A 14,919-nucleotide genomic window follows, 5' to 3' on the forward strand; every position below is an offset into this window, starting at 1 on the left:
AGGGTTCGAGGCGGTTTCACTTAATGCATCGTTGATAAATTCGTATGCAGGCCGTCATGGAGCGATTCCCAGCCTCGTTGATACAGGAACCGACCGCATTCACGTCGAGGGACCCTATGGAGATGTATAACAACATTCTCGTCTTCACAGTGGCGGATGACAGCGGTTCCGGTCAGCGAGCGGAGATGCATATATTCCAGTGTCAAAGCGTCTCGGCCCAGGACCTCGTCGAGGACTTGAAAATGTTGCAAATGGGTAAATTGGTGCCCGGCGGTTCGCCGAGGGGACCGAGGGGTCGTATACCGCCACCACCGACACTACCGCCGCCGGAACCACCCTTGAACGGGGTGAACGTACGTGAACAGGTGTCCGCCTTTAACGCTAACAACGGTACGTTTCGAACCATCGTTCGTTGTACAGATGTTCCGATGCAAGCACGTGGACTGTTGTAAGAAAGGGTAAAGAATTCGCGAGAAACTTTGATACGTGATTTAATTATTCTTAAGTACGATTACTCGGTTATACGAACGAGTGCGATCTCCATGGTCGAGCAGTTCGATCGAAAGTACGAGTCTGACTCGTGGTGCACCATCACCTGGATCAAAGTTACCGGGAGTCGGACTCGTGGCCGTCGATCTTGGACAATATTGACTCGTAGTTCGCACTCGTGTACACCGAGCGGAGAATATTATTGTCGAGCCTGTAATGTTCTGTGAAATATAAAAAATCGTGCTATTCGAAGCGCGGAGTACCCGAATGGGTTGTACGTCTAATTTCTCTTCTCTTATTACGCGCCGTGTCGCGATTTAAGAGTTGTAGTCCATAAATGTCCGTATTCATCGTTGCTCGACGCGACAAAACGAAAGTTTCCCCATTCGTCCAACAATGTTCCAACGCGCTTGCACCACGAACAGGTGTAATTCAATCGCTACGCTCGCTCGCGAACGAAACGATTCAATATACGTTCCATTTCGTACAGCAGACGGCCAGAACGATATATCGCGGGAGGAGAACAACGACGAGGTGTCGTCGACGTCCTCGGAGAAGTACGAACGCGACGTGACGATCCTCAATCATTGCTTCGACGACATCGAGAAGTTCATCGCGCGTCTCCAGCACGCAGCCGCCGCCTCGAAGGAGCTGGAACGTCGCAGACGCAACCGTAAATCGAAGAAGAGGAACCTCGGGGACGGTATGCTCACGATGCGTGCGAAACCACCGCCGGAGATGGAGTTCATCGACATCTTTCAAAAGTTCAAGCTCTCGTTCAACTTGCTGGCCAAGCTGAAGGCCCACATCCACGATCCGAACGCCCCCGAGCTGGTCCATTTCCTGTTCACGCCGTTGGCGTTGATCGTGGACGCGTCGCGCGACACCAACTACGACCCGAATCTACCCAGCAAGGTCGTGTCGCCGCTGTTGACGCGAGAGGCGGTCAATCTGTTGATAAACTGCGTCACCAGCAAGGAAACAGAGCTGTGGCACTCGTTGGGCGACACATGGTTGATACCCCGCGACCAATGGAAGGGACACGTGCCACCGTATCATCCGATCTTCATGGACGGTTGGTCACCGGAGTACCCGATACCGGAGGACCGGGACCACGATCACCTCGCGTCGTTGCTGAACGCCGACAAACAGAAGAGGGACGAGCTACCGGAGCAACAGAACGATCCGTATTACAATCACAGGGAGGTGGACGAATCCCATTACAGCAGCGACTACTTGGAATACGAGAGCAGGGAGGAGCGCGGTGGTAACGAGTACTTCGAAAGAAGTTACGGGACCAGCTCCGAGTTGTACGGCAGGGAGGAGAGAGTGGTGGATCAAACGAGGGCACACAGCGACATATCCGTCGACTCGATCGAGAGAACACCGAGGGTCGCCGGTATGGAGAGGGCCCAAGAGGCATGGTTGGACGATCTGATGACCAGACACGCGAAGATCGTTCAGGTCACTTATCCGAGAACGGCGAACAACGACAAGGAGCTGACGGTAGTAAGGGGCGAGTATCTCGAGATCCTCGACGACAGCCGGAAATGGTGGAAGGCGAGGAATTCCAGGGGCCAGGTCGCGCACGTGCCCCACACAATCGTCACGCCCCACAATCCGTCCCATTCCACCGAGAACGACGTTTTCAACAATCCACTGTACACCAGCCGATATCCGCGACAGGGGCACGGCTATAATTACGAGGTGAGAGTACCACCACCGTAGAGACTTCTCCGCGATGGAGAACTAATTACCGCGAGAGAGCCAGCGGCAAAGGTCCGCTTCGAACCACCGGTAATTGCTATTGCGAAACTGTGTCGCTCGGTAACGATCGTTGCGATCGAAGGGCCCGGTACTGGTACCTGGGGTATCTCCGCTTTTCGATGAGAATAAGTGTACGAAGAGACAGACAGAGAGAGAGTGAGAGAGAGGAGTACCTCGTTTGTTACGCAAATTAGGCGCGAGAACTAGACACCTCCCATTGCCGGTAACAATCGAGGAGATATCGGTCTGGAAGTTTGTATGCGTTTATCGTGCACCGATTGAACGACGAACTTGTCTTGTTCGCGTATTCTGTTACTTTTTTTTTTCGTTCTTCGGTTTGAATTGTTCATTAAGGTAATTTAATAGAGGTTCTTTCTTGGAACGAAAAGAAAGTTTCGGATAGACTCGTGACGTGTAACAGAAAGCGATAAATAATTCGAACGATTGGAGTACAGCAATTTCCTGTAATCGATACGGTAACGAATCGGATATCGTTGAAAGATAATCTCCGGAATATTAATAACGGATCGAATTAGTCGCGGAAAGGTTGCTCCTCGAGTCGAGTGTCTTTAGAGAAATAACGATTATCGTTTACGAGCATAATTTGAGGAATGATATTGAATACGAACCTTTTACCTTCAATCTTAACCGATGTACCAGCAGCGGTACAATGAGAACCAGTTCCACGAAAGTATAAATTATGGTATTATTCAAATCGGTATCGATTTCTCAATATTGCTCTCGTCGATACTCGATATCATTTTACGAAGATGAAAATAAAAGCTTGCCCTCTGGCGAAACGTTCGAGATAATAACGGAGAACACATCGATTATCGTTTTATTTCGAAAAAACGACCGAACACTCGACCGAGACAAGTATAGGTACACGCGCAACGAAACATTTATAATTGTTTTTCGACGAAAACGCGATACCGATAAAAAAACGATTACCTCGATCGGGGCAAACTTTCGTACAACGATTTCTTACGATGCGATGGTGGTCGATGCGTCGCAACGATCGCTTTCTCACACGTTGAAATTCACACTGAACCATGTGTTTGTGAAATTCTAGGATTCGGAGATCGAGAGAACCAGCACTAGTCCAGGCCCAGAAGCCACTCATCGGACACACGCGATTCCGCCACCAGCGCCTGCAGATTGGGTGAGGAAAGAGAGGCTCGGGAAAAAAGGTGAATTCCGATACTTTTAAGCCATCTAATGACTCAGGATCGTGGTTAGTCTTTCTCCCGAAACATTACCGAGGGATCGAGACACCGTTAGATAAACAGAACCGCTCGCAAATCGGCGGTGCATCGGAAGATCCAACAGAACGGGTCACCGAACGAGATATACGTGTTGCACGGGGGTCCTCGAGGCATCCGCGATGTCCACGTTCTCGCGGTTAAAGTCCTCGAGCTTCCGCGAGCTTTTTCCTTTAACGAGGAAGTGCGATTCCGGACACGTTTCGCATCGGTACGATCCGAGAACGTACCGGTGAATCGTTGGAATTTATTTCCACGAAAGGTCAAGGTCCAGAAGCTCGCGTACGTTTCAACTGCAAGATCGTGTAACGCCACGTGGAGGGATCGTTGTCAACGATTCATCGAATACATATTAGCATCGTGACGTAATTGATATTATTTATAATCGGTGTCGTGTACGTTGCGCTGGAACCTGTCGTACGCGCACGTACGCGCGTTCTTTCCAACCGAAGCGTTCCACCATGGATTTTCGACTCTTTATTTTATATATATATATATATATATTTTTTTTTTCTCTTCTTTTCATGTCAATACCGTGTTTTTTTTTTCCACTTGTATATATATAAATATAAATATATGAAGAGGTATATGCGAGTAACGTTTAGGTGAAATCGTCAATATCGTAATCACAAATAGGGGGGAAATGGTAACCGGAGGAATTTACACGTTCGAGCGTTGTTTGAACGTTCTCGCGAACATTTTCCAAGTTCTTTCGGCTTCTGTCCACGGTTTCGCGAGTGTTGCGTCGAACGCGTGGATAACGCGGGGAGAACTTCGAGAATAATGCGCGTAAATACTTCGAAATAATTTATTTTTCGTCGCGAAGGAATCGAACGAATCGTTTCTTTTCTTTCTCGTACAGCTTAGAAGTACTAGCGATAAGACAATGACTTTATCAGATACACGGCGATCGGAAGACGACAAAAAAAAAGGAACACGTAATAATAATAATGATAATAATAATGATGATAATAATAACAATAATGACAATAAATGGAACTGAACGGTGGAAAACGTTGTACCGTTAAACGGTTACGGGGAACAATGAACGGCGTCAACAGACTCGCATTGTTCTTCCTTTCTCGCGTTTACTTAAAGACGTACACATACACACGTACCATATATATATATAGATATATATATATATATACATAGATATATATACATTTACATATAAACTGACACAATTATATTACGCTCGAGATCAACTGGTATCATTTCATTATCGGCTAGGTGTCTTCGAGTTCAATTTTAATACCGTACCTTTTGTTTAGCGATCGTAAGTACGATACCATTATTTTTTTATATTTATCGACTAACCAAATCTTAGTATATACAATATACATACACACTTAACAGATGAGAACGATACGTATAGTTTTCGATCGAAAATGTACGCGTCTCGAAGTCGTGGGCCGGTTCGAGCCGAATGGATTTACGTTAACGAAAAAAAAAGAAAGAAAGAAAGAAAAAGAAAAACCGCGCGAGAAAAATGCAGAATTAACGCCGGTGAACTCGCGGCGAAGTCACAGTGTCCGTCCATTATTCCGTAATTGAATTCGGCTTCGTTCCGAGAAAAAGGATTTGTCGGCTCGTATTAAAGCTGTTGACATCCGGCACGTAAGCGCGACAATGAAAGCGGAACGATCGAAAAAGCTCGGTTCTATCGCGCGTACGATTCACGTTAAGCTCGGTCACGCTCGTGACTCATTTCTTTATTTATCAATGGCTTTGATCGACCGGCGCGAATCTTTCTCTCGATGCTTGTACGTGTCGTCGTATGTGTCTGCACGCATCAGTGTGAGTAAGCTTGTACAAACACGCGAAGTGAGCGCCACGAAGAGGAAGAGTCGTTGGATTTTCGCCACTGTCGAGGAACATCCGAAGTGGCCTCTCCGTCTCGATGAAACATTGCTGGTTTATCAATCGGGCCAAAAATAGAGAATACGTGGTTTCATCACCGCGAAGAAGATTTGGAAATTATTCGAGATGGAAGCGAAAATACCAGAAACTTTGAAGGGTGGATTCGTTTGTTGAACTAGAGCCATCTAGGGTTTAGAAAGATTCATTTTCTCAAAATTACAACTCTTAAATACTATCTTGGAAATTATTCGAGATGGAAGCAAAAATATCAGAAACTTTGAAGGGTGGATTCGTTTGTTGAACTAGAGTCATATAGGGTTGAGAAAGATTCATTTTCTCAAAATTACAACCCTTAAATACTATCTTGGAAATTATTCGAGATGGAAGCAAAAATATCAGAAACTTTGAAGGGTGGATTCGTTTGTTGAACTAGAGTCATATAGGGTTTAGAAAGATTCATTTTCTCAAAATTACAGTTCCTATATACTATCTTGGAAATTATTCGAGATGGAAGCAACAATATCTGAAACTTTGAATGGTGGATTCGTTTGTTGAACTAGAGCCATCTAGGGTTTAGAAAGATTCATTTTCTCAAAATTACAACCCTTAAATACTATCTAGGAAATTATTCGAGATGGAGGCAAAAATATCAGAAACTTTGAAGGGTGGTTTCGTCTTTCGAATTAGAGTCATCTAGGGTTAAAAACAATTCATTTCTGAAAATTACAACCCCTGAATACTATCTTGGAAATTATTCGAGATGGAGGCAAAAATATCAGAAACTTTGAAGGGTGGTTTCGTCTGTTGAACTAGAGCCATCTAGGGTTTAGAAAGATTCATTTTCTCAAAATTACAACCCTTAAATACTATCTTGGAAATTATTCGAGGTGGAAGCAACCATACCCGAAACTTTGAAGGGTAGTTTCGTTTTTCGAACTAAAGTCACCTAGGGTTAAGAAAGATTCAAGATTCAAGATTCATTTTCCAAAATTACAACTCCTACCTTGAAAAATGATCCAAGATATACATACTTTTTTAAATGAAAAATAATATAGTGTCCATATCGGTAAAAAAACGACCAACAAAGTTTGAACCCATGAAGGATAATTTCCCCCCTTCCAGCTTCCAAATAACCAGAAACAGGGAAAATACATATCGATAAAACAAAAATGGAGTTCAAAACTTTGCAGGGTAGTTTCACCCTTAAAACTCGGATTATCGTAACCAGAAAATCCACCATTCTTGACCGTTCCAAACCCAGCAACGTTTTATCAAAAAAATTACTAAACGGAGGGATCCACTTCGCGGATCGTTCTCCAGGAGATCGAAGCAGTGATCGATTCGCGATTCGATCGTGGTCCGGTTACACCGGGGATGAAAATGTCCGTTCGAGTATCGAGATACACCGATCCCTGTGTCCTTATTGTTTGTTACCTTCGTCACGGATGCCGGCGAATCACGATCGCCGCGTTCCTCGTAAAAAGTGGCTCGACTTTGGCTTTCACGTATTCGGCCGTCGTCAGTCGGTGTTCCGCCGTCGACCGAATAAGGAGAAAGCAAAAACGGGAAGCGAATCCCGCGTATTGATGAATGAGCGTGACTGTACCGCTTCCTTGTTGCGTAAACTTTCGTGGAAACGTCGAGAGAGGAGAGCGTGCACGGAATCGCGTACGCGTGCTCGATCTATTCTCGTAGCGACCGGATTATTTATACGCGAGGATGGATCATCCGCGTGAAATGACGAATTTTCATGAATTGCGATCACCCCCGATGCTCGAGGAAACGTAGAGACACGGAGGTCCAGTCGTCGAGGATACGAAGGTCGGCTTCGATTCGATCAAGTTGAGAAAGATATATCACAGCGATCTTCTATTGAGAAGATTCGATAAAAGCTTTTCACAATCACTGGGATTCTTTTCGCGAGGAAGTAGATCTTGTTGTTACTCTCCTTCGGTAAAGTTGAAGGAATTTGTCGTATGATATTGTTTTCCGTATAATGTGATTACGTTACGTTTGTCTGTCGTATCCTCTTGAAATTGAAGAATTTGTACGGAGGGACGTTTCAATGTTTGAGAAGTTATTAGAGGGACGTTTCGATGTAGGATTTGTTAGAGAAAGGTTTCAATGTACGAGGACTCGTGTAAGGGAATATTCTAGTATGTAAGAGCTTATGTAAAAGAATATTTCAATGTGTGAGAACTTATTAGAGGACCATCTCAATATATGAGAATTTATTAGGGAAACGTCTCAATATATGAGAACTTATTAGAGGAATATCTCAATATAAAAGACCTCGTATAAGGGAATATCCTGTAACTCGTATAGAAGAACGTTTCGATGTACGAAAACTCGTGTAAAGAAACATGATCCCTTCGTTGTCCACTAACAGAGAACTTGGAACAATCGTGATAGTACATGGAACGTTAACGATCCTTTTGTACTGCGCTAACTAGTCTTCTTTTTACACGGAATCCGTTTTCCTCGAGGAAAGAATACCAGTGTATAGTCAGCTGATGCGTTAAAAGGATCCGAATTGCTTTCAAAGAGGATCCCTCGATAAAAAGTCCAGTGAATACGAATATCGAAAATGATTTCCAGTAACGATGAACCTGCTTGGTACTCCACAGAGGTGCTCGATGTGATTTTTTTTATTAATAAAACATTTATCGATTCGAACAGGGGAATGTCGTAACGCTGTGCTCTTTATCGAAAAACACAACGCTTGGTCTGACTCGAGACAATCGATACTATTTAAAATTTTTTAATATTTCCAAGTTTAAAAATGTACTGCCTCTTTCTCGAACAATCATCTTCATTGTGCAAAGTCCTCGTTTCCATTGAATACTTTTTACACGAACGTTTACTTCGTGGATCTTCGAACATTGAAGAGAACCGTGTCGATCGCTTTACGACAACTCCTCGATAAAAGTAACCAATTCAAATTTTTACCATTGGATGAAATATAAAGAACAGGTGTCGAATAATACCAAAACCATCATTCAGGTAAAAACCTGTACTTTTAACGAAAAAGTTACCGTACACGCAGATCGACGATAAACGTGTTTCGAATACAACAGCAACTAATCGGCTTAGGAAGTAAACCGGATAACAATATCGCGGGAGGAACTTGTTTCGTTTAACGTTACCTTCAAACTATTCACCTCAACACCTTCGTTTCCCTTTTCTCTTTTTATTCTTTTTTTATTTTCTTCCTTTTACACGACTCTTCATTGTACCATAGCAGTCGTCTCGCGAGTAATCCCAACGAGCCGCGAAATCTCTCACGAGGACTTTGCAACACAAAAACATTCACGGCCACGTAATCTCTACTGTACTCTCTTCTCGAGCGAGTGAAATCACATAATTCTTTGTTTTGTTTTGTGTCCACGGGATGAGGGTACGATCCGTCCAGTATTTCGTTGCACTGTAATTTATGTACATCACATATTAAAATAAATATACTCGGTTATTGTACGTGTCTCCGTATTTAAGTATGTTCTCGTCCCACCCATAAACATATAAGTTTGGTTTTTTCGCGCAATAATTTACGGTGCTTGCTTTCAATCGGACGATTCGATCGTAACACATTTTCCGTGTTACAGAGATTCGAAGGAGGAGAAAAAAAAAAAAAAAGAAAAATGCTTCTGCGCGCGCCGGTATCGTTTCGTTTATTTATCAATGTTCTCGTTGATTTTGTCGTGCCGTTACTTTTGCTTAAAGTGTGCTTCTCAGTGTGATCGTCCATTGGAAAAAAAAAATGGCTACTGTTCTCCAAAACGTATTGGGGTAAGTTCGTCTCAATTGTCCGTAGTAATTGGTATTTGGTTACGGTTTGGTAATTCGGCTCGTTTCAAAGACGAGTAGACACTGTATTCGCGTTGCTTATTGCAGACGAGTCGACCGCAATGACACCGATCAGTCCCCGTAAAATAATCTCGATCGGAACCAACATGGACAAAGTTCCTCCGCCCGTCGTCGAAGACACGAAACTGAAGATGAACGAGTCGACGGAGATCGTTGAAGTTCATCCACCGCCTCCAAACCTGTCCGAGGATGTGGTTCTTGAACCGATAACACCGCCACCGCCACCCCTACCGCCGCCTCTTCAGAGTCAAACATCGGTCTCGTCCACCAGCTCGAGCAGAACGGGAACGTACAAAAGCAACAAGTCGAACATCGGTAAGAACTTTGTCTTTCGTTCGTCGTTCGAACCGAACGTTCACGTTTCTTGTCATTTTTAAGAAGTGAACAACCAAAAGCAAATGCACGAGGAACTGAAGCACGTCCTGACCATGTATCGAGAGAAGAAGAAAGACAAAGGTACATCGGGCAGCGAAGTACTTTTGGACCAATACTCCACACCCCGTGAAGTGCTCGCCTGGTTCACTGCCAAAGAATTTTCAGAGAAGTACGACGAAACGTATCCTGTGAATGTACAGGAGTGTCGTGAAATTTTTGATTAATGAACTTGTAGAAGAAGCGACCCAAACGAGGTGGTTTGCAAATGCCTCTTTTCTTTTGTAAGGATACAGTTACTTAACGATAACGTATCTTACCAGTTTTATTATTGGTTAAAATTGTCTCGATGAATCACAGGGATTTGCAAACGCATTTGTTTCGAAGGTACAATTTCTTCGTATCGTTTCGTTCATTTCAATAGTTTTACCATCGGTTGAATCTACCGTATGTTAGAAACGATAATCGTCGAGTACGTCTGGAACGTGTTACGACACTCTTTTAAATTCACGTTCCGTCAAAGAGACGCGCGAATAGCGAAATTAATTATCCACTTGCTTTTAGGACCTGCAAACAGTTGGGAAACATGACCGGTGCGGATATATTTGATTTAACCAGACGACAAATGGAGCATTACTGCGGTCCAACGGAAGCTGCCAGACTCTACAGTCAAATCACGTTAGCGCGAAACGAATCCGAGGTGAGCGTTAAAACTAAGATCATTGCAAACGTGAGATCTGAAATTTCTCGTCTCCGATTTGTAGAAGAATCCTCGAACGTCGGAATTAAAGGAGATATTGGAGAAAGCTCGGCACAGAGCCGAAGAAGAATAAAACCACTGTCTGTAAAATACTCTTCGTAAATTAAAGAAAGGAATACGCGAACGACACGTATCCGCGAAGCGTGCGCAAATACGCGTAGAGGGATGTAATAATATTAAACGACTGGTACGCCGCGTTCGTTTTTATGAAATTCTGTGATGACCAATGTTACTATACATACACCGTATGTATGAACCCGCAGCGTGGCATTTTTTACGATTAAACGTTCAAATGAGATTCTACGATTTATGTGAACGATGTACAGATACTTCGAGCAACGGATGATGATAGAGATTGTTTTATTAGATGTAAATGGGAATGCATGTCTTTCGAATAGCGTAAAACGGTAACTCGTTCTTCCTTAATTGTAAGCGAAGTGAGAACAACGGGATGATTTTTTTCTTCGCAAGTGATATGAAAAGAAAAGGCTTCTCGGTCCTATCGGTTCAATATTGATGTCAAGTTTTTATTTCAAGCGATCACATACATTGTAACAGACATAAATAGGTACTCTAGCTGTATATCACTTATTATATCGATAAACTATACATTTCTTTCGAATACTCGACTCGAGGTCACGCAACGTGAACACATTGATAATTAATATTTTTATAAAGGTAAATCTGTTGTTGTCAAGCCCTCGTGTGTTCGGTTAGCGAATTCCCATAGAATGTTCTACGCAAAACTCGGTTCTCCCTTGTAATGGCGAACGGATTAGAAAATATCCTCGTTATAAATAGACGGTGGTCGTCCACATTTACAAAAAGGAAAAACGATAATTATGTATATTTCAGCGAATGTAACACGACCGATAAAGACTCGATAAACTTGTCAATAGTCCACAAACGGTAAAAACGAACGGTGATAACATTTTCTCAACAAACTGTAGCAGCACTTCAAACGAAATAAAACAACTTCTCGATCGAACAGGCTCCACGGAGCAGTCTTATATAATCGTACACATATATCCGGCTATGTAATAATTATCAGAAGACAACAATGCGTATCGTGGGAAAACGGTGGAGTCGGTTTCGGTAAAATAACTGACGGCCGTGTGGCCGGGGATCTAGCGTTAAATCACTTGGAACAATTAAACGCCACGTTCTGTAATACCTAATAAATTATTACGCGTGTATAGAAACTCTTAGAAACGCTTGTGAAATTTCGATACAAAATCTACTAGGAAAACCTCCTCCTACTCGCGGACATCTCTTCTAAATGCGATTGGAAAATTCTCGTCCGAAAAGTGTACGTATCACGAATGCTTTACGATAGTGTAAATTCCATATTACAACTGTTACAATGGTAACCAAAGTTTTGGTTGTTTACGAGTAGCTCAGACAAGCCGTAACATTATTCGGAAAACTTCGGTATCGTTCATTACTTACACGATAAGTGAGTACGTGATGGATATTTATTATGCGATGATTATTATTGTTAATACCATTACACTTAACGTTATTACCATTTAAAACCATTACCGGTAAAACTTACTTTCGCAGACGAGTGTGTTAACAGTGCGCGCGCGCGTCTCAAGGATTCGATGAAAGTAACGAATGTATACAGAAAAAAAAATTAACAGTTTAGGATAAAGAACAGCGAAGAAAACGAAAAAAGAAGAAAAATAGTTAACGAAGAAAAGAGAAACAAATCTTCGTAGAACGCGTGAAAATTCGGAATGTAGGATACGGGTCGATTAGAAATCAGATTTTTAACACGAGTCGAACCAAAATGGATGGGGCGAGTGTCCGCTTTCACGTTAAATCACGATTTCCTGTTTTTTTTTTTTTTTTTTTCTTTTTGCCTTCAACGAGAATTCTGAGCGAACAAGTGTGTGCGTTCCTGTCAAATGCATCGCATGAATTTTTCACTTCCGGCGCAGACAGACAGACAGTCGGTCGTTGATCTACAATCTTTAGCGGCCTTATACTTGTATGTTTCTTTATTCAAAGAATTTGTGCGTAATCCAGTGTAATGTTTCTACGTGCTATCGTTCACACGCGAAACGTTTGCTCGAACCATCGAGAGTTCGACACACGCTCGTTACAGTACACATCAAACGAAACGGAAACATTCTCCTCATCTCTCGTTCGTTAAACTCGAGAAAGGCTCCTACTCTGTGTCGTCGACATCGAACGACCAGACCGAAAACTCCCGCGCCATGGTTCATTTTTTTTCGTCTAAATTTTTAATTTTTCGATTCGGAACGTTGCAAATTTGTTTTCGGGATTGTTCTATCGCGCGAACTACTAATCTCTAAACTCGCCAACTCTACGACGGTACAAATACGGTGAAAAAAGATCCAAAAGAATTCTGTTTTTTTTTCTTTTTGTTCCCTAAGGTAAAATTCCACGACGATTTCGTCTCGACTTATACGGGGGTTTTGCGTTTATTTTTATTTTTTTCTTCCTTTTTTCTCGTTCCGGTAATTGAGCTGTATCGATTCGCGACGATTCGCTTCGATTCGTCGATCTCTTGCAAAACAATCGTTCAAAGTTCCTCGAGTTGCGTTTGCGAACTGAGAAATATACCTTAATATTTACACACATTACAAATTAACGAATACAGTTAACCGAAACGTAGACCTATCGTTATGTCGCGTAACACTAGAAAACCCGATGAAAAACAGAACAATCATTTGTTTGATAACAGATCGGTTCCTTAAGATTAAAAAACTTACAACGCGTCGGTTCTAAAGCTAAACATATACGATAGTGTATAAAATGTAATCATTGTGTTATGCCCGTACGAGATAACTGCATGCTGGGGAGAAACCTTGATTAGATGGGAACGAAAGAAACACGGCGTGTAATATTTACACCCGGCCGTGTGTAATATTTACATCAGCGCACACGATCGAGCGTAAACTGATGTTAATCGAGCGATCGATGCGCGCCGGTGTCGCCGTAAATGATCGTACGGTACAGAACGAAAGCCATAACAAGTAACTGACTTAACAACCGTTTAAATGTACAACTTATGATCCCGTGAACGATAACGTTTACTAATAATTGCGGTTTACAAACACCTTGAAGGTCTTCGAGATTGCACTCTAATTGCAAACGTTTTCTTTCTTTCTTTTTTTTTTCCTCGTTTTCTTTCTTTCTTCTGGAGTAATATGTATACGTATAAGCAATAAATAAGTTTGCTCATAAGCTTGACCTTGGAGTATTCTTGTTACTAGATTTATCGAGTTACTCGAAATTCTCAAAAAAAAAAAAGAAAAATATATATATATATATTTTTATATATACTAATACTTATATAATACATATATAAGTATACCGTACTCCGATCTCGCGAAACTTCGTGCCCGTGTAACGTGGCAAAATCATAACGTTGCAAAACGCGATAAAAGATATTCCGCGAAGATCGTGAAATGAATGTCCGATCGGCGTGAGAGTCCAATTGCACAAATTCCAATGGTTGCGTAACCGTGGTTAAAATTAGTCGACGACAGCGATCGAGAACTGTTCACGATATTATTTTTCTTTCCTTTTCGTTTCTCGAACGAAAGAAAAAAAACTTCACTCTCGTTCGCCATCGTAAATCCCATCTTGCCGACATTTTACAAATACGATTACACAGAAGCGTGTTGAGTCACCATTCACGACGTACAACCAACGAAGACTTTGGATACTGGCGCGAGCAACGACCAGGAGAGCCGAACGAATCGCTCGTTTCGTTTATTATTGCACGCAATAGTCGAACCGTCGTCGAATCATACGCGAATTGAACGCGAACCAACGCGATGGTCGCGCGAACCGTCCAAGGTCAAAGAATGAAGCGGCACGGTACACAGAGCGGCAATGAAGCGATAATGAAGCGAGAAATGGAGCGACACACGAATTATGAACGTACACTCTCTACTGACCAGTGGCTTCCGAATCCTCCTTTAATGGAACAGACCTTGATACACGATACGGGAATATTACGTCAATTGAAAACAACTAAACTTAAGTCTTAATATTTGGTGAGTAGCGAACCTGAAAGCGGGCTGACAATTCTCACGTGAAACAGAACAGGGGGGTGGAAGGAGGAGGGACGGGAGTACGAGAGGGGGAGAGAACAAAACAATGCTGGATGTGTACGTTGTGTGTGTATGTGAATGACAAGGATGGTGTGATCAGGGATGAGAGGGATTTCCTCCGTTCTTTGTAATAAAAAATCCCTGTATGCAAAAGCGAACCTTGATCACTTTCTTTCATAAATTACCAAAAGCCTCCCGCACTGCGACCACCCGGTGGATTGTTCACGCGGATGCAGGCTCTTCTCGCTTCCTCGACGTCCTCTGCGAAAATACAATACGGAAAAATGAGACAATATTGTACATACACTTTTGCGAAAAGAAGTCTTTAATTTGGACCGAAAGCTTTTTTGGAACCAAGTCCTGGAATATCCGACCAATTGTCTCTACTTTGGTATTTATTATTCGATTATTATTCTCTGATTCGAATTAATTATCTTCACGAAAGACAGCT

General features: G+C 42.6%; 2 protein-coding genes across 7 annotated transcripts in view; one reads left to right on the forward strand and one right to left on the reverse strand.

Annotated features, from left to right (window-relative positions):
* LOC143151628 (epidermal growth factor receptor kinase substrate 8) overlaps window positions 1-13,599 on the forward strand; it is a 27,729-nt gene extending 14,130 nt beyond the window's left edge. For 2 of the 5 annotated variants that reach the window (XM_076320962.1, XM_076320963.1), the window contains exons 4-9: window positions 51-390; window positions 980-2,196; window positions 3,329-3,446; window positions 9,273-9,560; window positions 9,624-9,789; window positions 10,182-13,599. In XM_076320962.1, coding sequence (XP_076177077.1) covers window positions 51-390; window positions 980-2,196; window positions 3,329-3,446; window positions 9,273-9,560; window positions 9,624-9,789; window positions 10,182-10,479 — 2,427 coding nt within the window. In that variant the 3' untranslated portion in view covers window positions 10,480-13,599. The remainder of the gene's footprint in view (window positions 1-50; window positions 391-979; window positions 2,197-3,328; window positions 3,447-9,272; window positions 9,561-9,623; window positions 9,790-10,181) is intronic. The other 3 variants (XM_076320965.1, XM_076320964.1, XM_076320966.1) reach the window with 3 other exon arrangements.
* Crmp (Collapsin Response Mediator Protein) overlaps window positions 10,880-14,919 on the reverse strand; it is a 34,902-nt gene continuing 30,862 nt past the window's right edge. For both annotated transcript variants that reach the window (XM_076320968.1, XM_076320967.1), the window contains exon 10: window positions 10,880-14,729. In XM_076320968.1, the coding sequence (XP_076177083.1) occupies window positions 14,650-14,729 (80 nt within the window). In that variant the 3' untranslated portion in view covers window positions 10,880-14,649. The remainder of the gene's footprint in view (window positions 14,730-14,919) is intronic.

Source organism: Ptiloglossa arizonensis, chromosome 9 (genome assembly GCF_051014685.1).
Source record: "Ptiloglossa arizonensis isolate GNS036 chromosome 9, iyPtiAriz1_principal, whole genome shotgun sequence".
NCBI classification, from domain to species: domain Eukaryota; kingdom Metazoa; phylum Arthropoda; class Insecta; order Hymenoptera; family Colletidae; genus Ptiloglossa; species Ptiloglossa arizonensis.